General features: G+C 37.2%; 1 protein-coding gene across 4 annotated transcripts in view; it reads left to right on the forward strand.

The window, feature by feature from the left end:
• ambra1a (autophagy/beclin-1 regulator 1a) overlaps positions 1-24,732 on the forward strand; it is a 98,168-nt gene that overhangs the window by 21,821 nt on the left and 51,615 nt on the right. For all 4 annotated transcript variants that reach the window (XR_010896519.1, XM_067402206.1, XM_067402207.1 and 1 more), the window contains one exon: positions 6,644-6,754. Coding sequence is in view for 3 of the 4 variants with exons in the window: in XM_067402206.1 (XP_067258307.1) it covers positions 6,644-6,754 (111 nt within the window). In the remaining variant the exon portion in view is untranslated. The remainder of the gene's footprint in view (positions 1-6,643; positions 6,755-24,732) is intronic.

Raw genomic sequence — 24,732 nt, forward strand, 5'->3', positions numbered from 1 at the left:
TTTGGTGTGTGAAGTAAATTTCAACCATTTTGAAAAGCACTGATGTAATTAGTTTTTTTCACGAAGAAACACACTTTTCTTGGTAGTCGTCCTAAATTTAGTTATTGTATGGGACACTTATGATGACCTCGTTTAGCACACGCACCACATGCCATACAAAGACTCCCTCGGGTAATTGTTCTTTAAAAACACTCAGTAGAGCCGCTCTTAAAACACAGCTGAGTCTATGGAGAGTTCAGGTGAGGTCTCTCTCTTTTTCTCTCCCTCACATTTTTTCTTGTTTCTTGTCTTTGTCTTTCTGGGCAGCTCCAGGAAGTGACCCGTTTTTGAGAGGTGCAGCATCAGTAATGCCCCTCAGCTGCTCTTTTCTTCTTTAACATTAGCAACAGAATCAGAAGTCAGGGGTCACATATCCTATCCTACCTATTATACATATCCTATCCTAACTATTTCCTGCTATATGTATAAGAGGATTCTGAGTCTGAGATGCTGTTGAGAGGAACCACAGCTATGTAAGGAATAAAATACTAGCTTATGTTAAATATTTTTACAATTTAAAATAACTGTTTTCTATTTGAATATATTGTAAAATGTTATTTATTCCTGTGATCAAAGCTGTATTTTTAGCATCATTACTCCAGTCTTCAGTGTCATATGATTCTTCATAAATCATTCTTTTTTTATTTGCTGCTCAAGAAACATTATCAGTGTTGAAAACAATTATGTACTTTTTTTTCAAGATTCTTTGATGAATAGAAAGTTCAAATAAACATAATTTATTGAAATAGAAATCTTTTGTAACATTCTTTACTTCAATTTAATTCATCCTTCCTGAATTAAAGCATTATATTCTTTCCAAATAAATAAATCTATAAAAAAAATCTTACTGACCTCAAACTTTTGAATAGTAGTGTATAATGTTACAAAAGATAAATGCTATTCTTTTGAATTTTATATTCATCAAATGATCCTGAAAAAACTGCATACAACTGTTTCCAACACTGATAATAATAATAAATGTTTCTTGAGCAGCAAATAAGCACATTAATATAATTTCTGAAGGATCATGTAACACTGAAGCCTAGAATAATGATGCTGAAAATCCAGCTTTGCATCACAAGATTAAATAACATTTTAAAATATATAAATATATTTCAAATTGTAATAGTATTGCACAATTTTACTGTTTTTATTGTATTTTTTGGTCAAATAAATACAGCCTTGGTGATCATAAGAGAGAATTAAAAGATCTTACCAGACCCAAACTTTGCAACTGTAGTGCATACATTTTTTTGCACAATTACTCCATTTGTTTAAAAATGTTTTGACTAGTGTGCTATTCCGAACATGATTAAAATATTCTGTCAAATCACATCATCAAATAGAGATTGCTTAAACAAATGTGATTTACAGACAAAAGAGAAAACTTTTGTCTGTAAAAGCTTTGCTGAAGGGCAAATGATGATTTGCCAGATTGAAGAGACAACATGTTTGATTAACTGACAGACTGGGGGGGGGGAGAGTTCATTTTCAAATGATTTTGCATTTCATCCCTTTGATACTGTTGCCTTTTGAGAGTGGTAGCCTCTGGGTAAAGTGAAAGAGGATGCAGCTTGTCAGGGCTGTTGTTCATGCAATCAAAATCTCTCCAGATGACACAGCGTTATGACATACTGGGCTGCTGAGCTGTAGCCAGATAACATTGCAGTACTCAAGCCAGCTGGATTGGTGACTAGTTAACAGTTGTAACAGCTTTCCTGCTCTGTGTGAAAAGGTGCAGACCTGACCTCCTCAGTGCTAACTGCCTGTGAGTGCTGAGATTGTAATTGGTCTTGAGCAGAAGTTTAATCAGCCAGCATGGCTGGAAGCGCTGATCCTGCCAAGACTCTGAGACCTGTTAAACTAATGATCCAAACTTTCAAGTTGTCCCCCAGTGCATTTGCCTAGTTTAACAGAGAATCATTTTAACATCTGACACTATATTTTTGAGATTCATAAAATATTAAGTGAACAGGATAAGAGAATGTGACATGAATTTTTGAGCAATGGTTGAGGTAGAGAGTTTATGGCAGTGTGTCTTGGTGGTTTGTCTACTGTTCATCCACCTGACAGACTCTTCTTTCTGAACTACATCTGACACGTAGTGTTGTAGTAAAGACCACCTAAACCGAGAACAAGTCGAGACCCAAGTGCGTGTTGAGACCAAGTCAAGACCAGACTAGCACTCCTCAAATTCATCTGAAAGATCCACATTTACTGCCTAAAGAAATTTCTTATTTTTGATCAGTAATTACAATTAAAATAATAAGACAATATATAGAGCTGTACCAATTAATTGAAAAACTCCAATCAAATTAATGATGTTAACAAAAGAAACCAGACAATGCAATGGCAATTTAGCAATATCCCCACAGTTGTGATCTTGACCGGTCTTGAAATAAAATCCTGAGTCATTTTAGTCTGAGACCAAGACAAGACCAAGACCTTCAAAAAATGGTCTTAAGACCGGTCTCGAGTACTACAACACTACATGACAGAGTAACCACCTAGAAAATACTTCTTCTCTCTTTCGCTCTTTGCAGTCCTCTATAAATTAGACTTATTAAAGTGATATAAGATTACATGTGGCCATTTGAGTGCGTGTTTGAGTATCGTTGTTGTTAAAACACAATGTATCATTGATGTTGTTATACACAATATAGTGTTAACATATTCCTATTTGCTCATATACTTTTTTTATTTATTTGGTTCAATTTCAGTTAGTCTCAATTTAATTTTCTCTCTCCACAAGGCGAAACTGAAGCAGCGTTTTTGAATAATTGAATCCTATCGTTATCAAATGAGTGGCAATATGTCTTCCAATGGAATTGTTACAGTGACTGAATATGATTATAGCATCCATATTGCTTCAAGTGACAAACAAATGTGTAAATATCAGATTAGCTTATTTTTGACATCTCAAAACTGTGAGCACATTGACTGTAATATAATGTGAATTATTAGTAGCAGTATAATGTTGAGGATAGTTCACCCAATTCTATCAAAATATTTTCCTATATATATATCTTCCTCTTATACCTTTCTCAGAATACCTTTTTTGTTCCACAAAAGAAAGAAACTCATGCAAGTGACATGAGGGTGAGTAAATGATGGATATTTTTGGGTGAACTGTCCCTACAGTCATGGTGTTGCAGTGAAATGGGTTCTTTTGAAATGGGTGTTTTGAAATATGTGAATGTGTAAATGACTGTGATAATGTACATGAATATGTCCCCCATTGTCTCTGCAGCCTCTGTCTACCTTTATAAAATTCTCCTCAAGCACTCAGCACCCCCAAAAAATTTTCAGGCAATTTGTTGTGCGTCTGAGGAAAACGATGGCTGTGAAAAAGGTTTAGCTCATAACTGCACTGTGACAGATGATAAATACTTAATCCCTCACCCTCATCCTAGTGCTTTTTTAAAAAAAAAAATTTGTAAAAATTTGTCACGTAAGTGTAGTTAATTCTTGTAAACTCTGTCTGTTCCTCATCTGTTCCACCCCACTCCTCTAAACTGTCTCTAAAATTAAACCATGTTACAGTAAAATTAATTTTTATCTCCTTTATTTTCTGAAGATGACTTTGTTTCACATGGATGTTTTTTACGTCTCTGTCATATTAAGAACTTTTTTTATTGCAGTTTCTTTTGTGATTTGCCCTGTTGTTGACCTGCACTTATGAGTGTAAAGACTTTGAGTATTCCGTTTCAATGAACACACTCATCTCAGTTCTGTCCATCATTCTATCTTTCCCTGTAAATGCTTCCCCTTCAAATCCTTCCTTTGTCATAAAATGTCTCTGTTGTTATGGCTAAGACTTACACCACTATTCAAAAGTTTGAGGTAAGAAAAATGTTCTTTAAAAAAAATAGAAAGAAATTAATACTTTTATTCAGCAAGATGTATTCAATTGATCAAACGTGACAGTAAAGACATTTACAGTGGCATGAAAAAGTATGTGAACTCTTTGCAGAATATGTGAAAATGAGAATTATTTTAATAAAATAAGAGGGATACTAAAAAATACATGTTATTTTTTGCTTAGTACTGTCCTGAGTAAGATAGTTTACATAAAAGATGTTTGTGTATGAATAATGTGTGTGGTTACCTGGATGATCTACGACTGTTTTTATGTTTTGTGATGGTTGTTCATCTCTGAGTCTCTTGTTTGTCCTGAGCAGTTAAACTGAGCTCTGTTCTTCAGAAAAATCCTCCAGCTCCTGCAGATTCATCAGTTTTCAAGCATTTTTGCATATTTGAACCCTTTCCAGCAGTGGCTGTATGATTTTGAGATTCATCTTTTCACACTGAGGACAATTGAGGGACTCAAACTCAACTATTAAAAAAGGTTCTAACATTCACTGATGCTCCAGAAGGAAACACGATGCATTAAGAGCCGAGGGGTGAAAACTTTGAATTCAAATATCAAGGTAAATTGTACTTAATTTTTCTGCCGGGAAACATGCAAGTATCTTCTGTTGGTTCCGAAGGGCAGTACTAAATGAAAAATGTGTGGCGACCAGGGCGGGCGAGAGCCGTGAGGGAATGGCGCGAGGCCGGTGGTGTGAGAGTTAACGAGCTACACCTGGGAGGCGCACCAGCCTTGAGTCTCTCATGGAGGAGATCTCAAAATCCTACAGTCACTGCTGGAAAGGGTTTAAATATGCAAAAAATCCTTGAAAACTGATGAATCTGCAGGAGCTGGAGGATTTTTCTGAAGAACAGAGCTCAGTTTAACTGCTCAGGACAAACAAGAGACTCATGAACAACCATCACAAAACGTCGATCATCAGGTAACCACACACAGTATTAGAATCAGTGGTTCACATACTTATGAATAGGGTTATTTTAATAAATTCAGTTATTGTTTTGTCTTGTGAAATAAATGCAAACATCTTTATGTAAAATATCTTACTCAGGACAGTACTAAACAAAAAATAACATGCATTTTTTATTATCCCTCTTATTTTATTAAAATAATTCTCATTTTCACAGATTCTGCAAGGGGTTCACAAACTTTTTCATGCAGTTTCTGCTAAAATATCAAGCAGCACAACTGTTTTCAACATTGACAATCATAAGAAATGTTTCTTGAGCACTAAATCAGCATATTAGAATGATTTCTGAAGGATCATGTGAAGACTGAAGACTGGAGTAATGACTTGAAAATTCAGCTTTGGTCACAGGAATAAATTACATTTTAAAACATTCAATAGAAAAGTTATTTTAAATTGTAATAATATTTCGCAGTATTACAGTGTTTACAATTACCAAATAAATACAGCCTTTGTAAACATAAAAGAGAAGAGAAAAATATTTAAAATTATTACAGACACCAAACATTTTAATAGTAGTGTAATATGATATGTGCTTTTATTTACACACAGCCTACTTTCTGTTTTCCTACAGAGCACTCTTAGATGTGTTGTATTTCAGGTTAGGTTTAGTGTAAAGTCCATATCATTTTGTTTCCCAAAGGGTCTTTTATAGTGAGGGAAGCTCTCCAGCTCATTAGCCCATGGCTGTTAGAGCAGCTCCTGAAAGCCCGGTCCAAATGCCAGCTTACTGCACCTGGGTGTCTGTGGGCCATAATGGGCAGACAGCAGAGTGCAGGGGGAAGCTGCGTAATAGATATTTATGTCTGCATTACGTCTCCTTGAGTTCAGGTCATAACAGGCAAATCTAATCTGTTAGCCAGGCCCAGGATCGACCCTCTACTGGCAAATGGACCTCTAAGTGTACTGTTTGGCCAAAGCCTTCCCTCTTCCCTTCTGTAATTATGGTGACAAGGCTGAGCACTGGAGAGGACAGCCTGACATTTCCTTGTTTACCTCAGAGAAGAGTTATGTTGCAGGCAGAGACCTGTATTAAATTCAGTCGCGAGTGTGTTGTCTGATTTGCTAAGTGCCCGGAGTGTAATATGGTTAATATAACCATTGAGGGACTCTTAGTGGAAGAAGTTATCGCAGATAGAGATTCCTGAGGCAAAACAAGGCTTTATTTTTATTGTCTAGATCAGATGCAGAAGCGGATTTGTAGATTTATCAAATATGGATATATGCAAAACTTTCGCCTGATTTTTGTTTGTTATTTTTTATCTGCTATCCTCTTAACCTAACAAGAATATGCACAGTGGGTTTGACCAGTATTAGTAGGGCCCATGTTATTAATTTTCCTGTGTTTTGCTTGAGTGTTTAGACCTTGGGGTTGCACTCTGAGACTCTATGTAAACCGCAACAAAACACAACAATCTCTTCAGTTGAATGCTGTTAGATTTTCCTTGTTCTTGTAATCTGTTGTTGTGGTCACTACCGTTCAAAAGTTTGGGGTTGGTAAGATTTATTAATGTTTTTGAATTAAGTCTCTTATGCTCAACAAGGCTGCATTCTATTAGTTAAAAAGTAATATTGTGAAGTATTATTACAATTTAAAATGTTCTATTTTAGAAACCATGATATATTTAGAAACCAAACATTTGAACGGTAGTGTAAGGAATGTGCATTATCAACCTATTTACATGGAAATATTGAATGATTGAGGATTTTTTAAATTGTTTTATAAGTAATATGCGACTGACTTTTTTTGTGTATGTGTCTGTTTAAAGGTGCTGTAATTGGAGATGGTCAATCTGCAGTAGCCAGCAACATTGCTAACACAACATATCGTCTGCAGTGGTGGGACTTCACCAAATTTGACTTGCCCGAGATCAGTAATGGTGAGTGGTTGAAGGGAATGCATCACAGCCATTAAAGGTACAATGTGTAAATTTTAGAAGGATCTATTGACAGAAATGCAAAATAACATACATAACTATGTTTTCAGTGGGTTATAAAGACCTTACATAATGAACTGTTTTTATTACCTTAGAATGAGCCATTCACCGCTGATCCCTTTACATGTCAATCCTCTCAACATGTTTCATAGTCTTAAGAGATGAATGAGTTTTGCATTTAAACAAGAATAATCGACAAAAAATACGATTGTGATTCCCTGAATTATATTCTGATTGAATTGTTTTCAATGGTGTTTTCTGTGGGATTTTCCAGAAAGGCATGTGTTCTTTCTGAGACTTAATATTTGCCATGAGCCCATCCACCTGAACAGAAACACAAAATGCCTCAATACCCCACAGTGCTGAAGAAATGAGGGGAAAGGCTGCACCGTGATAGAGTAGCTGTAGAGAAAGGTAATAGTGAGCACTCCACTGAGCACAAGAGTGCAGCTGATGGAGGGCAGATGCCATGGACAGGAGAGGAAATTGGTCACATATTAGAGTTATTTTCCTCCCTACCTCTCTCTTTCTTTCTCTGTCATGAGCGTTACTGGAAGCTCTTGGCGATTACCCAGGGCTGATTACAAGATTGCAGAGTGATTCTTGCTATCTAGGCTTGATCTCACACCTGGCAGCACTTAGTCACTAACATCTGTTCAGTCTGTGAGAATCTTCAATCTCAAGAAAACATAGGTTAGCATCCCTCAGGGTATGTACACATAGCCAGATATATATGGCATCATTTTACTAACAAATGTCAAGAGCACATTATTGTGACACAAGAGCACATACATGTAATGCGCGAGCATGAATCTCTCCGCTCGCACATGGATTTCCTTTGCTCTCGCGCAAAACTGGATGCACACTCTCAAATATACAGTGCTCTCTTATGAACGGTCTCTCCTCTCGCTCAGATATTGCGTGTACGCGCTCAAACTGTGTCCTGCGCACTCACGATTCTCTCCGTGCTCTTGCATTAGAAATTAATTTGCTTATGGATTAAACGCTGTCCAAAGTTATCAACCAATCAGAATAGACGACTGATTGAATGAAAATGCTACATGGAATCTTATTGGCTGAGAGTGAACTGTGCCTGGAATTCTTTTGACAAAGATGGATATTTAATTTACAATTTAATAATATTAATCAAACCTAGTCTAACTGCATCACATTACAGGTCAAACCCCAATTTATCTAAACAAACAAACAAAAAGGTTCTTAAAGTTATTGTGGTTGTACGTTTTGTGTACTTGTTGAAATTTATATAAAAAATAGGAAACTTTTTAAAATAAGGTTTTTATTTGGGAACGTTATTTAATGTATTATCTAACATGAACTAACAATGTGCAATACATTACTGTAATTATTAATCTTTGTTAACTTTAGTTAAAAATACAGCTGTTTGTTAGTTCACAGTGCATTTGCTAATGTTAACAAGTACAACTTTTGATTTTAATAATGTATTAGTAAATTTTGAAATTAATATTAACAAAGATTAATACATGCTGTAGAAGTGCAGTTCGTTATTAGTTCATGTTAACTAATGCGGTTAACTAATGTTAATGAAATCTTATTGTAAATTATTACCAAAAATATCTTCTGATTTAAGACAGAACAAGATCAGGGTCAGATCATCATTCCCTAAACACATAAAATGTTGAGATCAAATATACCACCTATAGTGAATTTCTTTTGAAGTCTGGTATAAAATATTATTACGACCAGTCTAGGTTTAATCGCAATAAAAAAAAAAAGAAAAGGGATGCCTTCCCCAGTCGTCAGACCAAAAAAAAAAAAACATAGAAAATTGATGGACAAATAAAACACTAGATTCAGGATTCAAGAAAAAACGATTGACGTTTTATTAAGATGAAAGAAATTATGTGATAAACATTTGAAAGTTTCCAGGATAACTTAAACCAGTGGGTGCATAAACTTCAGGAAGACCCAAGGCCCAAAATAACAAACAAAACGGGTAATAAAAAAAAACAAGAATATCCAAAATAACTTCCCTCAATGTATCAAAATAAAATACAACAAATTACCCTTACTACACTAGCAAAAACAGAGCGGACTTAGTTTCAAAAGAAAAGGGCAGGTCATCCCTACAGAACACCTTCACTGTAACCAAAAATAACATAATCAAGGTTAATGCACAACATAAAAAAAAGGTGGTCTGGCGGCTGGAGAGGAGGCAGGAGAGGTGCGACTTGCCCGAAGCCGCAACAACTCGCCGGCAGGAAACGGAAGAGATGGTTTTAAACCCTTGCTCAGTAATTGTAACCCAATCCCGGCAGAGAGAGGTGGAGCCATCCCGTGATATCCCGCTTGACAGAGACAAAACAAAACAAAGCAAAAAAAACACACACACACACATATAACAATAAACCAAATAAACAATATACAGGCTTACACAGTTCCGTAACACCCCCACCGCTAAAAATCAACGCACAGTTGATTACACCGCACGAGACAAAGTATCGGCCAAAACATTTTCTTTTCCTTTCTTATAGCAAATGTCTAGATTAAACTCCTGTATGATTAATGCCCAACGCATTATACGTTGATTAGAATTACGCATGCGGGACAGAAAAACCAACGGGTTATGGTCTGTGAATACCACAAGGGGTAATGAACTTGACCCCACATACACCTCAAAGTACTGTAATGCCAGCAATAACGCCAAAGCTTCCTTCTCGATTGTGCTGTAATTCAACTGATGCTTCAGAAATTTCCTTGAAAAATAACACACAGGGTGATCAACTCCATGCACATCCTCCTGTAGGAGAGCGGCACCAGCGCCAGTAGCGCTTGCGTCCACATCCAGCTTGAATGACGTCGAAAAATTAGGGGCAGAGAGTACCGGCGTACTGCACAGTAATGACTTAACAGCCTCAAAGGCAATTTGACATTCATCAGACCATACATACTCTTTATTCTGACAAAGCAAGTTGGTCAAAGGTAACACCACATCAGAGAAATTTTTACAGAATCCTCGATAGTATCCTGCCATACCAAGGAAACGCCTCAACTGCCGTTTAGTATTCGGAACAGGAAATTGTACAATAGCCTGCACTTTGGCGGCCACAAGACGAACTTCACCTTGACCGACCTGCTTGCCCAAATACGTCACTGTAGCCCTTCCAAACTCGCATTTTGCGAGATTTAAAGTCAAAGACTTTAATTGGTGGGTGATCTCCAACGTCAATGTCATGGCATACTGCAGTCGTTCGGGAGGGTACATCAGAAAACAGAGTTAGATATGACTGGATTAGATGACAAATATCTGCTCGAGGGGCTTCAGACAGATATAACAAATGAGACCTCAAATCTTTAAGAATCTCGGAGTTTTGCAAACGAGCGCCGGTGACAGAGACACTTCGTATTGTCAAACCATCTGTGTCAGGACAATCAGAGACAGGCACAGGTTTAACAGACACAGGTACAGATGGAACAAGAGAACTCTTCACTTCGCTGTCACGCGGAACATACAGCTTCAGCATATTTACGTGACAGACGCGAGTTTTCCTTTTACGGTCAGGTGTACGAATTACATAATCCGTTTCATTAAGTTTGGCATCAATCACATACGGGCCAGAAAACTTCGCCTGCAACGCTGAACCAGGAATAGGGAGCAAAACCAATACCATGTCGCCCTGATTAAAAGAGCGTGCAACAGCTTTTTTGTCAAATCGTGTCTTCATTTTTCCTTGAGCAGAGGCCATGGAGACACGAGCTAATTCACACACACGGTGCAACCGTTCACGAAATGAACTAACATAATCCAAGATATTAATAGCATCACTGGATTTACTACCCAACATTTTTTCTTTCAGTAACTTTAGCGGACCCCTCACTGTATGGCCGAAAACTAATTCGGCGGGACTAAAGCCGAGCGATTCTTGTGAACAGCAAACAATAATAGGGGTAAACCCTCATCCCACTCGTTTTCAGACTGAGTACAAAAAGTACGCAACATTGATTTTAAAGTTTGGTGGAACCGTTCCAGCGCGCCCTGCGATTCTGGATGGTACGGGCTGGATACTTCATGTTTTATATCAAGTTGAGATAACACTTGTTTAAATAACCGAGACATAAAGTTTGTGCCCTGATCAGTCTGCACAACCTTTGGTAAACCAAAGGTAGAGAAGAACTTCGTTAAAGCTCGCAAGATTCCCTTGGTTTTTATAGAGCGTAAAGGCACAGCTTCCGGGAAACGGGTATTAGAGCACATCATAGTTAGTATAAACTTATGTCCGGACTTAGTCCTTGGCAAAGGACCAACACAGTCCAGAATCACCCGCTCGAACGGCTCACCTACTACGGGAATGGGGCAAAGAGGTGCTGGGGAAATTGACTGATTCGGCTTGCCCACAATTTGACAAGTATAACATGACCGGCAGTATTTCGCCACATCTGATCTCAAACCGGGCCAAAAGAAGTGACGCAAAATGCGGTAGTATGTTTTCGTAACGCCCAAATGACCTGAAAAGCTGTGGTCATGAGCCAACATCAACACGTGAGAGCGAAACTGAGTGGGAACCACTATCTGATAGACTGCATCAGCTTCACATTCACAAATTGCTGGTGTTCTTTTTCGCATCAATAACCCCTCATCCCAAAAATAAGCTACAGGTCTCTCCAACACATCTTCCTTTTTCACAACGGCAGCTCTGCAGCGAGCCAGTGAATTATCATGTTTTTGCGCATTCGCTAGAGTGACCCTATCAATAGTCGAAGACAGATCAATTTCAGCACCAGGTATAATGGACAGCGACTCAGCATGCTTACATTCTACCGCTACGGGGAATTCCTGGCCAACATCAGCGCTATCAGAAGAAGCCAGGAAGCTATCTGAAAGTTCCACCACGTCACTATATTTACGTGACTGCGCTCGCGTAATCACGCATGCAGGAAATACGGAAGTTAAGTTCGAAGCTGAGTCTACAACATCTCGTGGTTCAGAAAGCGGATCCTCAATTACTTCGGGAAACGGCAATACTTTTCCACCCGCGAGGTCATTACCGAGAATCAAATCAACCCCTTTAATAGGTAGTTGCGAACGAACAGCAATTTTAACGAGACCGGAGACAAGGTCAGATTGAATGTTAACATAATGTAAAGGAACTCTGACTATTCCTAGTTCAATCCCTTGAACCAGCACATCGGAACCACAATACGAATCCATAGTAAACGGTAGAATACTGCCCAGCACAAATGACTGAGCCGACCCAGTATCTCTGAGAATGCGAATTGGGATCTTATCTCCCTCTTGTCCAGTAAAAAAAACTACACCGCTAGAAACAAACGGGTCATATCCAGGATCAACTCCTTGCACATCAGAATCAGCTGGCGGACTCGTAACGCGAACAAATCCTACACCCTTCGGTGCCTGACGTTTTGGAGACTGATTTTTCTTTTTCAAAGCGGGGCAACCAGCAATGAGGTGACCAGCCTCATGACAATAAAAACACTCACGTGTTTCACCCTGATTCGGTATAGCAATTTTTACAGTTTTCGAATTCTTTTCAGCTCCAGTTTGAGAAGATTCACGGCGCACAGACAGAACAAAAATATTTTTATGGGTCAATACAAATTCATCAGCTGAAACAGCTGCTTGCGCTAACGTGTTTACTTTCTGTTCATTCAAATGTAACACAATCTTGTCCGGCAACGCGTTTTTAAAATCTTCCAACAACACGAGCTCACGAAGCTGCTCAAAGTTATTTACCTTGCTGGACTGACACCATTTATCAAAAAGAGTTCCCTTTTCACGGGCGAACTCAACAAAAGTCTGGTTGGCGGCTTTCAAATGTCCACGGAACTTTTGACGGTAAGCTTCGGGGACAAGCTCGTACGCCCGAAGAACCGAGGCTTTCAAAACATCATACTCTAAACTCTCCTCGATAGACAGAGCTGCACAAACTTCTTGAGCTTTACCAGTCAGTTTGCATTGCAGCAAGAGTGACCAAATCTCTCGTGGCCAATGCAAAGCGACAGCTATTCGCTCAAACGCGCTGAAGTAAGAATCAATCTCAGCTTCTCTAAAAGCAGGGACTAAACGAATCTGCTTACTGATATCAAACTCACCCATACTTGTAGGGTATGGGTGCGGAGCAGGAGAAACAACAGATGGAACGCTCGCTGAAATACTGGGTACAGACGCTATAGGGGTTTGTGATACACTCACCGGCACAGTCGAGATGCGGCGAGCTTCTAGTTCACACTGCCTGACGCGCAGAAGCTGTGTATTGTGTTCTTGCCGCTTAACTTGTAAATCAAGCTCTTTAAGTCGTATTGCCAATTTCAGATCTTCTGTTTTTAGACCTACCAATGGATCCTGATCTGCCGTCGGAATTTGAACTGAAGCTTCTGCTCCGACATCCCGTAACTCTGGCTCGATTTTCAAAACCCCCGCCGTCACCAAATTTTCCTGCACCACATCTCTTATTGCCTGTTTAGAAGCTACTTTAGATACAGCTATATCATAATAATCAGCAACAAGAATTAAATCAGATTTACGGCATGAACGCAAAGCCTCTACAGTAGGACACTGCTTAAAAGCCTCGATACTAAACTCCATAATTACTCCCCCCTTCACAAGTAAAAACCGCCAATCAGACAATAAAGCAAAACAAAATACTCACCAGCAAGGCAAATCATACTTACGATAATTTCTTTTGAAGTCTGGTATAAAATATTATTACGACCAGTCTAGGTTTAATCGCAATAAAAAAAAAAAAGAAAAGGGATGCCTTCCCCAGTCGTCAGACCAAAAAAAAAAAAAACACTAGATTCAGGATTCAAGAAAAAAACGATTGACGTTTTATTAAGATGAAAGAAATTATGTGATAAACATTTGAAAGTTTCCAGGATAACTTAAACCAGTGGGTGCATAAACTTCAGGAAGACCCAAGGCCCAAAATAACAAACAAAACGGGTAATAAAAAAAAACAAGAATATCCAAAATAACTTCCCTCAATGTATCAAAATAAAATACAACAAATTACCCTTACTACTCTAGCAAAAACAGAGCGAACTTAGTTTCAAAAGAAAAGGGCAGGTCATCCCTACAGAACACCTTCACTGTAACCAAAAATAACATAATCAAGGTTAATGCACAACATAAAAAAAAGGTGGTCTGGCGGCTGGAGAGGAGGCAGGAGAGGTGCGACTTGCCCGAAGCCGCAACAACTCGCCGGCAGGAAACGGAAGAGATGGTTTTAAACCCTTGCTCAGTAATTGTAACCCAATCCCGGCAGAGAGAGGTGGAGCCATCCCGTGATATCCCGCTTGACAGAAACAAAACAAAACAAAGCAAAAAAAACACACACACACACACATATAACAATAAACCAAATAAACAATATTCAGGCTTACACAGTTCCGTAACAATATGGCATACAAAAATACTTCTGGTATAAGCTTTTATGTATGCACGATTAATCAAAAGAATGCAATCTTATTCCTAAATGACAATGATTCAGCTGTTTATTAAACCTTTGAAATTACAATCATATTGAAATATTTAAACCTGCTTTTGCATTGCCGCTGAAAACAGTGGTCGTGGAAGCTATATGTTTTAAACAGCTTCACAAAGTGTTTTCAACAACACACTATTGCTATTTCTGTGTTGCAAACATTAAATAATAACACAAGTATTGCACATAACAATTTATAGTCCGAATATACACTGATCGATCAGTTGTCTATTCTGATTGGTTGATAACTTTTGACAGCGTTTTAATCCATAAACAAATTAATTTCTAATGCAAGAGTATGGAGAGATTCGCGAACACGCAGGACACAGTTTGAGCGCGCACACACAATATCTGAGCGAGAGGAGAGAGCGTTCATATGAGAACACTGTAAACTGTGCGAGAGCAAAGGAAATCCACGCGCGAGCGGAGAGATTCGCGCTCGCGCATTACATGTATGTGCTCTCGTGTCACAATAATGTGCTCTCGACATTTGTCAGTAAAATAATGCCATAGATACACACAAGAAAATGAGTGTTGTGAATGCTGTTTGTTGCAGTGTGAAGATTAAAAAAAAATCAAAGTCAATCCTTATAAAATTCAGTTTGACCTTCACTTATCTCTTAACACAGACGAGCCAGATTTGCTGAGGATCTGTTGATGGTTGAGGATTGAGAGTTTTGTTTGTCAGTTCTGTTGAAGACCCAGACATTTTTAGATACTCAGATCTCCCAAAGACAGGGCAATAAAAACTGATTTCAGCAGCACTGTTGTCTATAGTACTATGTTGTAAAATACATCAGTTCAATCAGATGGCTTTTTCTGAGGACAATAAATATTTTGTTAGGTTTTTGTTAAAGATATTCAAACACACACAATTGTTTTGGAAATCCCCTTACACTGCTTGAATTACAGAATCCCCGGCTTTGGCCCAAACACCCCGGAAAAAGTCTCTGGCTTTGCAGTGTTCTGCAAAATATGGCTTATTGTGGCTTATCGTTTTTATTATCAAGTACCCCAAAGAAAAGTGGATGGAAAAGATTTGCCATACAACACTATTTGCAGAGTTCATTCTAATTGTTTGTGCTCTTCTGTTCTGTGCAAAGGGGCAGTCATGAGTGTCCCAAGCAGTGATCATATGAAGTGTTCTCAGCCAAATTAGAAAGTTGGCCCATTCACACTAAGAATGAATCCAGACCACTGTAATGATAACGACACAGTGGAATTATATTGTTGGAATAACTTTCAGAGCAATTTGTTTTCCTATTTTAATGTGTGTTCTTCAATTATGTATGTTCACAGAGCATAAGTGAAGTGTACGCTTGTAATAAACAGAATGTTATTGTCCATTGGTGTGGACCATGTGTAGCTATTATAGTTACTGTTATAGTTTTTTTCTTGCTGTTAACAGGCCTTTATGGCCATGAAAACCACAGCACAGTACTGCTACACTGTAGTATAAATTCTTCTTATGCTTTCAACATAGATTTTTTTGAAATATTTTTATTAAAAATTGATAACCAAGTTGAGTTACAGTAGACTTAAATTTTAAGCAGTCTGTACTTAAAACAAGGACATTTTTTGTTAGATCCACACGGCTTACAAAGTTTCTTTGATTGGAATGTTAACCGACATTGATCACAGATTAGTATTGTCATAGAAGTATTGTATCTTTTGTAATCTGAAGAAGAAAGTCAGCAGTTGTTATATATCAGAGCACATAGGATCAGGTATGCTACAGGACCACTAAAGTACATGGGGAAATAGCGGGAGGTAGAGCTGGACCATGTCAGCTGAGCAGAAAACTGACCCCCTGGTCAGAAGCCCTCTTCACTTCCCAGCAGGCTGCTGCCACTGCCCTACAGAGCCCCGAGTGCATTCTTCTGTCCTCCCACAGTACACATTCCCTCTGATACATCAGTGCAGTCTAATTACAAATACAAGATGTCCGTTATAGGTATTAGATGTCAAATAAACTGTGCTATTGATTTTGTAGCCCATTAGAAGTTCATATATTGTGCAGCAGCCATATAACTGAGTAATGCTCATTCTCAATGTGTGGAAGCTCATTGTTCTAGAAAACACTTAAGATCGAAAAATTTCCATTAGACATGCTCTTGCCATAGCTTTTAATTAAGTACGTCTGGGCTTTTGTCAACTTTTTTTTCTTTTTGGCCTATATAATTCTTTCCTCTATAATTATTTGAATGCAGTCTGGTTTAATTGTTAGAAAAAGCACTTCATCTTCTTAGAAAATACTTGTACTTGCTTTAATTATGTGTTCTGGCTTAAATATCACAAAATCAGTTTGATAAAGTGAAGAATTTTCTTCCATCCAAAAATGGTAGGAGGACACATCTGTTAGAAATACAGTGCACTTGTTAAAATAGCTTGTCAAAAATAGCTTGTCAGACTTCAGGTTATAATCATTAATGTAAATGGGACACATTCAGATTTTTAGGCCATATGATAAGCAATTATTTGCTCTGTAGTTGAATGATTCTCTGTAGCTCAAGTGTTGGCAATAATAGAAGTTGATTTGAATCTGAGAGGCATTTTCTTGTGTCCTTGTGATGACGGTAATTTAGCTGCAGGTCTTTGAGCTAAACTTTGCAAAGAATTGAGGCCTGCCAGTGTAATATAGTACAAACTCTCTGAGAAACACCAGAGCATCTGCCCATAACATAACATCTTTTTCTGCGTGCTGCAACATTATGTGGTAGTAAGCATGTGGATTAGTTTGTGTGTGTGTGTGCCAGGGTTTCCTCGGATCATGGAATTTCTGGAATATCATGGAATTTTAAAAGTTCTATTCCAGACATTGAAAGTCAGTCATTATGAGTGGTTTTGTCTTCGTGTAGCTTTGTCATGTCTGGCAAAGTGTATAGAACCCAAGAGGTGACTCTTTGAGTACTTTTTGGGTACCGGTAGTGCGGCCAACATTATGGGATTGAAAGTACTAACTGGACCATAGAATCCTTCACATCTTATGCACCCAAAATCAGTGAATTTCACTGCCAAATCAGAAGCGCAATAGAACAGTATTTTAAATTAAGTCACCAGTCAATTGTATGGCTCCTACAGTAAATGTTGTATTGTCTTATATATGTTTTATTTATCCACAGTTTTAGTTGTGGAATCCAACCATTCATCCATCTGAGGTAACGTAGTTAGCCTACTTTATTGAGTATTTCTATTTTATGCAACTTTACACATTTATTAATGGTAAATTAATAATTATCATCATGTTTGCAGCGAACAATATATTTCATACCTAGTGGAGTAATATTAATTAATAGTATCTAAGTATGAATTTAAATAGGCTATGTATGTTTTAATGGATCACGCTACAAACATAACAATCTTATAATACATGATGCATTGCTGTGTCCGTTATCTTATAATTCCCACTTTTGGACACTTTTGCTTTAACGGACATTAGACAACACTGCAAAAATAAGCATATTCATATATTTATTGTCCAACATTCCCAATTTTTCTGATGCATGTCCTTAATTTAGTTTCATATGTTGGTAATAATTCAGTGTTTATAATGCTAATACTTGAACTTCAAAGACTTTTAACCCAAACTGACTGGGTTTCTAGAGAGCAAAGGTTTTGTGAAAAAAGTGGAAGACTTAAACACAAAGTGTGTAAAATAAACTGTAAAAAGGATTTGATAATCACTAGTGATAGTATTTTATTCTGTATTGTCATCATTCAGGTTGGATTTCAGTTTTAATGTACTTTTTTTTTTTTTTTTTAACAAAGCAGCTGATATTGCCATAGAAACTAGTGGACTGCCGACTCGCTTTCACCACAAAATGGCAGAAACGCAGGGCCGCTGCTGGGCACCGGTGCTGCCATGGAACGTTCTATTGAGTGTCGCTTCTTGTTAGTGTATATTCTTTGCGTCGGGTTAATACACGGTAAGCTAAAAAAAAAAAGGACACGGATTAGCCGCCTTTTCACTGCACACAACATTAGGATACGACTGTCGCATTTCACCCCCTAGTGGCAGTCGCACAGAATTTTCAAATTGGTCGTGCGTAGCAGTTACCGTCGTTAATTCACCATGGTAAAATGAATGAATATGAATTAATATATGCACATTGGATAAACTACCAACATTACTTCTAAAGTAAAAATATTACAGGTTTTCCAGGACTTAAATAATTAATAATTATTAAATAATTATTTTAGACTTAAATAATCATAACTATTTTACATAAATAGCCTAGTGTCAAACAGTCTAAGATGGTCTGCAAAAACTAAATGTGAAGAAATAAAAAGACTGAATGATGAACTTGATGACAAACAGAAAATCCTCTAGAGCAGTGGTTCCCAAATTGGGGTATGTGAGGTGACGGAGGGGGTACACGAACAAAATGCTGAGTTTTGCTGTTCATTTAATTCTTTAATTTATTTTGCGGTCAAAACTGTCTGCATCTATTGCCACATAAGCAGCGTGCATACGGATGCCTATAGGTTGCTTGCAGATTATGCTGTCTTAGCAAATTGTACTACATTACCGCCATTCTCAACAATGTACCTATAGATTTATTACTTATTATCATGAAGAACAAAAATAGCCTGGCACAGAAAGTGTATAGAGTTCAATTTAAGATTTAAACTCATGATACAAAATATATCTTTAAGTTCTTGTTTTTAATGTTGATAATATTATACGAGCAAGAATGCAAATCCAAATATCCACACGATTGCAAATGTGAAATTTTACAACAGTTCAACAAACAAAAAGTGATGTTCTTCATAGTATTTTTAGTATTTGCTCTAACTACAGCACACAGCTCTGTTTCGTGAACGAATCTACGGCTTTAAACAAATCGTTCGTGAAAGCAATTGATTCAATGATTCATTTGTAAATACAGCCACTTGTTCGTTATAATAAAAAAAAAAAGACTAACACATAGACAGTGACTAACCACCACCTACTGACAGTTTTAGTATTTAAAAGAATAACTTTTCACGTTATCATTGCATATTTCTCTATTGAACATTTTTTATTTATTTATTTAAAACATTATTAATGTCGTAAAGGTATTTATAATGGTTAAAAAAATTTACTGGAAAGTCAATTTAGGGGGCAAATATTGTCCCTTAATGGAACCGGTGCAGTCTAAGTGGAAGAGAGGGGGTACGCAGAAGGATGGTAAATGCCTCAGGGGTACTCCACTCTAAAAAGTTTGGGAACCTCTGCTCTAGAGCGTTTTTCCCTGAAAGGATAAAAACTATAAATTAATTTCTGTAGAAATAGTACAGAAAAATATCAAAGTGCATTTAACGGGTAAAAGCACAAAAAAAAAGTAGTGTGTATGAGTGTTTAACTTTGTTTTGTACTAAAAATGTCTGTGAACAAGTAAATAAAGCTTGCAAATGGATGATTTTAAAATATTTTTATATCTGATTTTTGGTTGCTCAGTGCTCAGCACAACAGTGGCCTATTTTTCCATTCATTATAGGTCATGGAAATTCAGCTTTTTAGTCAGTGAAAGTCAGGGAACAGATTTGTACTCAGAAGTGAGCTAAATCTGACAAAACCTCCTTTTGGGTATGTGCACAAGAGCACAAAATGCCCCATTGACTTCTATTGTATGGGGAAAAAAATACAATGGAAGTCAATGGGGGCCCATTAACTGTTTGGTTTCGACATTCTTCAAAATATCATCTTTTGTGTTCAGCAGAAGAAAGAAAATCATAGAGGTTTTGAAGTAGAGTAAATGATGACAGAAATTGCAATTTTTGGTTGAACTATCCCTTTAATACAATGCCGTTCACACACAGTTCAGTTATTTATGGGAGCAACAACCGTATTTTATTACTGAACTCGCAACTGAATATTTTCAGGATATTTTCAAAACTGCATTCTCAGAAAACTTACACCGTGTGAACGGAACCTGACTGGTCAACCAGTTGTCCGTCACTGGTTTTCGCGTGTGGTTTTGCTTTCGGTAACTGTGTCATCTTAAGGTTTTAGATCCAGTCACTGTTCTCCATTGGAGCAGTTCCCATCAGTTTTGTGTTCTATGTGTCATCCACTCCTGTAGACGCAATCACTAGCACAGCCGTCAATCATGACGTTATCATGACAAATAAATACTTATAAATACTTTAAATAAATACTTATTGTAAAATAAATACAAATAAATACTTATAAACCATACTTATTGGAAAACACTTGAACACACATCATCGTGATGCAAACCACCTAAAATGACATTAACCATCTTTGGAAAAAAATATTTGAAGTTTGTAATAGTATTCAATTAAATGGAGACAATGGGGTTTATGACCTATACTGCTGCCAGCCACTGGGGAGGGCAATTGAAATGCTTTGGCTTCACTTTTCAGGACTTGTGCGAAACACTTTGTTGCCACCTGTCATAAAACGCAAGCAGACATAGTGCAAAGCTGCTTTTGCCACATAAAAGCATGTCGTCGAATATGACAGATGAGACACTCTACTCGCACTCCAAGAAAGTTAGCTTATCAGTGTAGAAGTTTTTTGGATTCCACGGAAATTTTTCAATCACCCCAGTATGCAGGACTTGCTGATCAAAAGTCAGCGAAAGAGAGTAATTTTTTATTTTTTTGTCCTAAAATAGGAAATGTTACATTTAACTAGAGATGCACTTATATATCGGCCAACAATCGGTATCGGCCGATACAAGCTATTATTATCACTATCGGCCATAGTTAAAAACTGCCGATGATCAGGGGCCGATTATATCCTGTCAATCAAAAAGGTGCGGATTGCAGAAAGACATGTTCAGACTGCAATATTACTTAAAAAAATAACTTATGTGTTGAATTTTAATGCATTAACAGTTTAAAAATAGCGACATTAAAGGAGGCTCTTTTTGACCCTATGAATCTCGCGTAGTTCAAGCCAGGGTTGCCAGGTCTGCGTTTTTTTCCTACATCACATATTATTTGTAGCGCCTCTCATCCAATAATCGCAAAAAACGTTGTGCTTTATTACTTCTGATAAAAATGATTTTATCATGAAATTCAAACGGCATTCACAAATGGTGTTTTGACGCTCTTAAATGTGACGTGTCAGATGAGAGGGTTCCCTGTATAGTGTGCAACATTATTTGGGAGAGTTTTTTTTTTTTAGTTCGTTTACCCAAATATTTCTGATTTTTTTTTTTTAATTCTGACCCTCATTCACCCTCATGTCATTCCAAATCCGTAAGACTTTTGTTCATCTTCAGAACACAAATGAAGATATTTTGTATGAAATCTGAGAGATTTCTGTCCCTCCATTGACAATCTACGCAACTACCAATTTGACGCTTCAAAAAGTTAATAAAGAGATCGTAAATCTAATCCATATGAATTGAGTGGTTTAGTCCAAATTTTATGAAGACACGATTGCTTTATATGTTGAAAAGTTTTAATTTAGGCTTTTATTATAAACATTCAACCCATACATCATTTATAGTAAACAGAAATTTACTGATGTTATCTTAGATTTTTCCCCATTTAAATAGACAATGGTAATGGTCTGATAGGTGCGATCTAAACAACCTTGTTGCCTGTCCTTGAATACCAGTGTAATTTTGTAGTCAATCTAAGAGTATGTTCTGATCTACAGTGTCGAAAACAGCAGTAAGATTAAGTAAAACAAGTATTGAGATACATCCTTGGTCAGAAGCTAGAAATATGTCATGAGTCATATGTAATTTTTAAAGAGAGCAGTTTCTGTGCTTTGATGGGCCCTTTTTTCCCTATCTCTCTTTGCTTGGAAGGAGCACAATTGAGAGGTCACAACTTTTTCTAGTATTAAGCATAAATGGAAGATTTGTAATGGGTTTGTAATTTGCCAATTCATTTGGACCTAGTTGTGGTTTCTTAATGAGAGGCTTAATAACTGCCAGCTTGAACGGTCTTTGGACATGACCTAGAGATAGAGACAACTTAATAATATTGAGAAGAGGCTCTTGTGATACATGTAACACGTCTTTTAGTAGTTTAGTGGGTACTTGGACCTAATAAACTTGTTGTTGGTTTAGATGCAATGATAAGTTTATTTAGCTCTTCCTGTCCTATAGATGTAAAGCACTTCAATTGTTCTTGAGGAGCGATAATTGAGGCTGAATCATAAAATGCTGTCAAAGGATGAATTGACATCCATCAATTTACAATTGTATTTCTGATACTTTAGATTTTCTCAGTGTTCATAAAGTCATTATTACTAAACTGTAATGGAATAATCAGTTCAGATTTATTTGTTAATCTAGTCACTGTACTAAGTAAAAACCTTGGATTGGTTTGGTATTTTCTATGAGTTTGTGGAGATGCTTGGCCCTGGCTGCTTTTAGAGCCTTTTTATAGCAGGTCATGCTGTTTTTCTACACAATTCTAAAGACCTCTAAATGAGTTTGTTTCCATTTGTGCTCTAGATAATGAGTTTTTCTCTTGATAGTGTGAGTAATACTGTTGGACCACGGTGTAGTACTCTGGTGTAGTTCTTTTTTTTTTTATCTGATGTGTGCAACAGTTTCTAATGTATTAGAGAAGATAGTGCCGTTAGTAATTTCCTCAAGTTCGTTTGTGTTTATGGGTACACTGAGCAGCTGAGACCGATCAGGCAGGTTATTTGTGAATCTATCTATAGTGGTTGGGATCTATAGTGGTTGTTCTACCTGGTCGATAACGTGGAGCGATATGGCAATTATCAGCAGTACGCAGTATGCACGTTACAAGGTCAGTGACATCATCACTTTGCAGTAGAATATCTCTATCAGTAGGATTGTTTCCATCCAATATAATTAAATCTACTGTATAATTAAAATGATGAGTGGGTCTGGTGACGTTTTGCTTGACCCCAAAAGAGTTTAGTCAATCTTTAAACTCAACCCCTAACACATCATATGGTATTATCTACATGATGAAAGTCTCTGAAAATCAATGCTTTATTGATGTTGACCAATAGGTCTGAGAGAAATTTCCGCAAACTCTTTTAGAAAATCAATATAGCGCCCTGGAGGTCTATACAAGGTAGCCAAAGCAAAAGATAGTAGGGATTATTTTTCTTATATGAAAGTGTAACATTTAGCACAATCACTTCAAATGAATTAAACCTATGTCCTGTCTTCTGAGAAATATTAAGAATATCTGTATAGATTATTACAACACCACCACCATGACCAATCAGAATCAGCTCCTGCTTATAACAGTAGCCTGGAGTAGACTCATTAAGACCAAAATAGTTATTTGGTTTAAGACAGGTTTCAGTAAGCCAGAATACATCAACTATTATCTGTGATAATTTAATTTACAATAACCACCTTAGGTGTGAGTTATCTAATGTTTAGGAGCACAAGCTTTAGAAATTGTTTTTGTTCTCTAATTTTGTTGTTTTTCTGGTTTAATGATGATCAGATTTTTTCTGGATCTTATAAAACATACACAGTCACTATAGAATGGACTACATGCACACTTCTATCAATTAGGAGGGTAGAACAACAAAGACTGTGATTTGAGGTTTGACTTGCACACCATACTTGTGTGTGACTGACGGACTGACGGACTGACTGACTGAACGATGAACTGACTGCACTCAAAGGTAGACAAATAATTTGACTGATTAAACATAAAGGTAATTACATGTTATGTTGGTGTATATGTGTGTGTGTATATATATATATATATAGAGAGAGAGAGAGAGAGAGAGAGAGAGAGAGAGAGAGAGAGAATTACATATACAGTATATAGTTTATATGTGTTTTTCCATAAGGATAATGTATAGATTAATTTGACAGATAGCATTATTATTAATATTTCTTTAGATATTGTAATATATTGTTATTGTGAATTATTTTGGCCATGAGAATAGTATAGTGAAAAATCTGATATTGTGACATCCCCAACTATAATAACCCTGACCCTGAGGAAAACATAGAAACAACTGCCACATTAATGAATATGTAGACCTCAAGTGATTGCAGGGATTCTGAACAACACTTCAGTTTCACCAAGTTCACATAAGCACAACATAGTGTGCTCCAGACAAATTGTTGGGGAGAAAACGCCTCCTGATCCAATTTAATGTGTTGGACTTCATAACCTTGCCATCCTTATTGTGTGAAAACAAGAATAAAGGACTTTTAGAACCAATGAAGAGATTTCAAAAGACTCAATATAGCACACATTGATCCATTCTGTGTATTCCAGCACTTCTTTTACTAGGCTCATCCTGTCGGATAATGACCAGTAAGAGGGATGTGTCACACATGTGTCCACCCAAATCCTGCCTGCTTGCCTTCCTCAACCACCACACAATTAAAGTTCTGCACCCTATCACCTGACAGTGCAGGGACAGGCACCTCCAAGGGGCGACAATGACATTGTTCAGCAGCAGGAGGCACGACAGGTGAATCACTGGCCTGCACATTGACTGATGACTGATATTTT

This window comes from Chanodichthys erythropterus, chromosome 11 (assembly GCF_024489055.1).
Source record: "Chanodichthys erythropterus isolate Z2021 chromosome 11, ASM2448905v1, whole genome shotgun sequence".
Classification (NCBI taxonomy): domain Eukaryota; kingdom Metazoa; phylum Chordata; class Actinopteri; order Cypriniformes; family Xenocyprididae; genus Chanodichthys; species Chanodichthys erythropterus.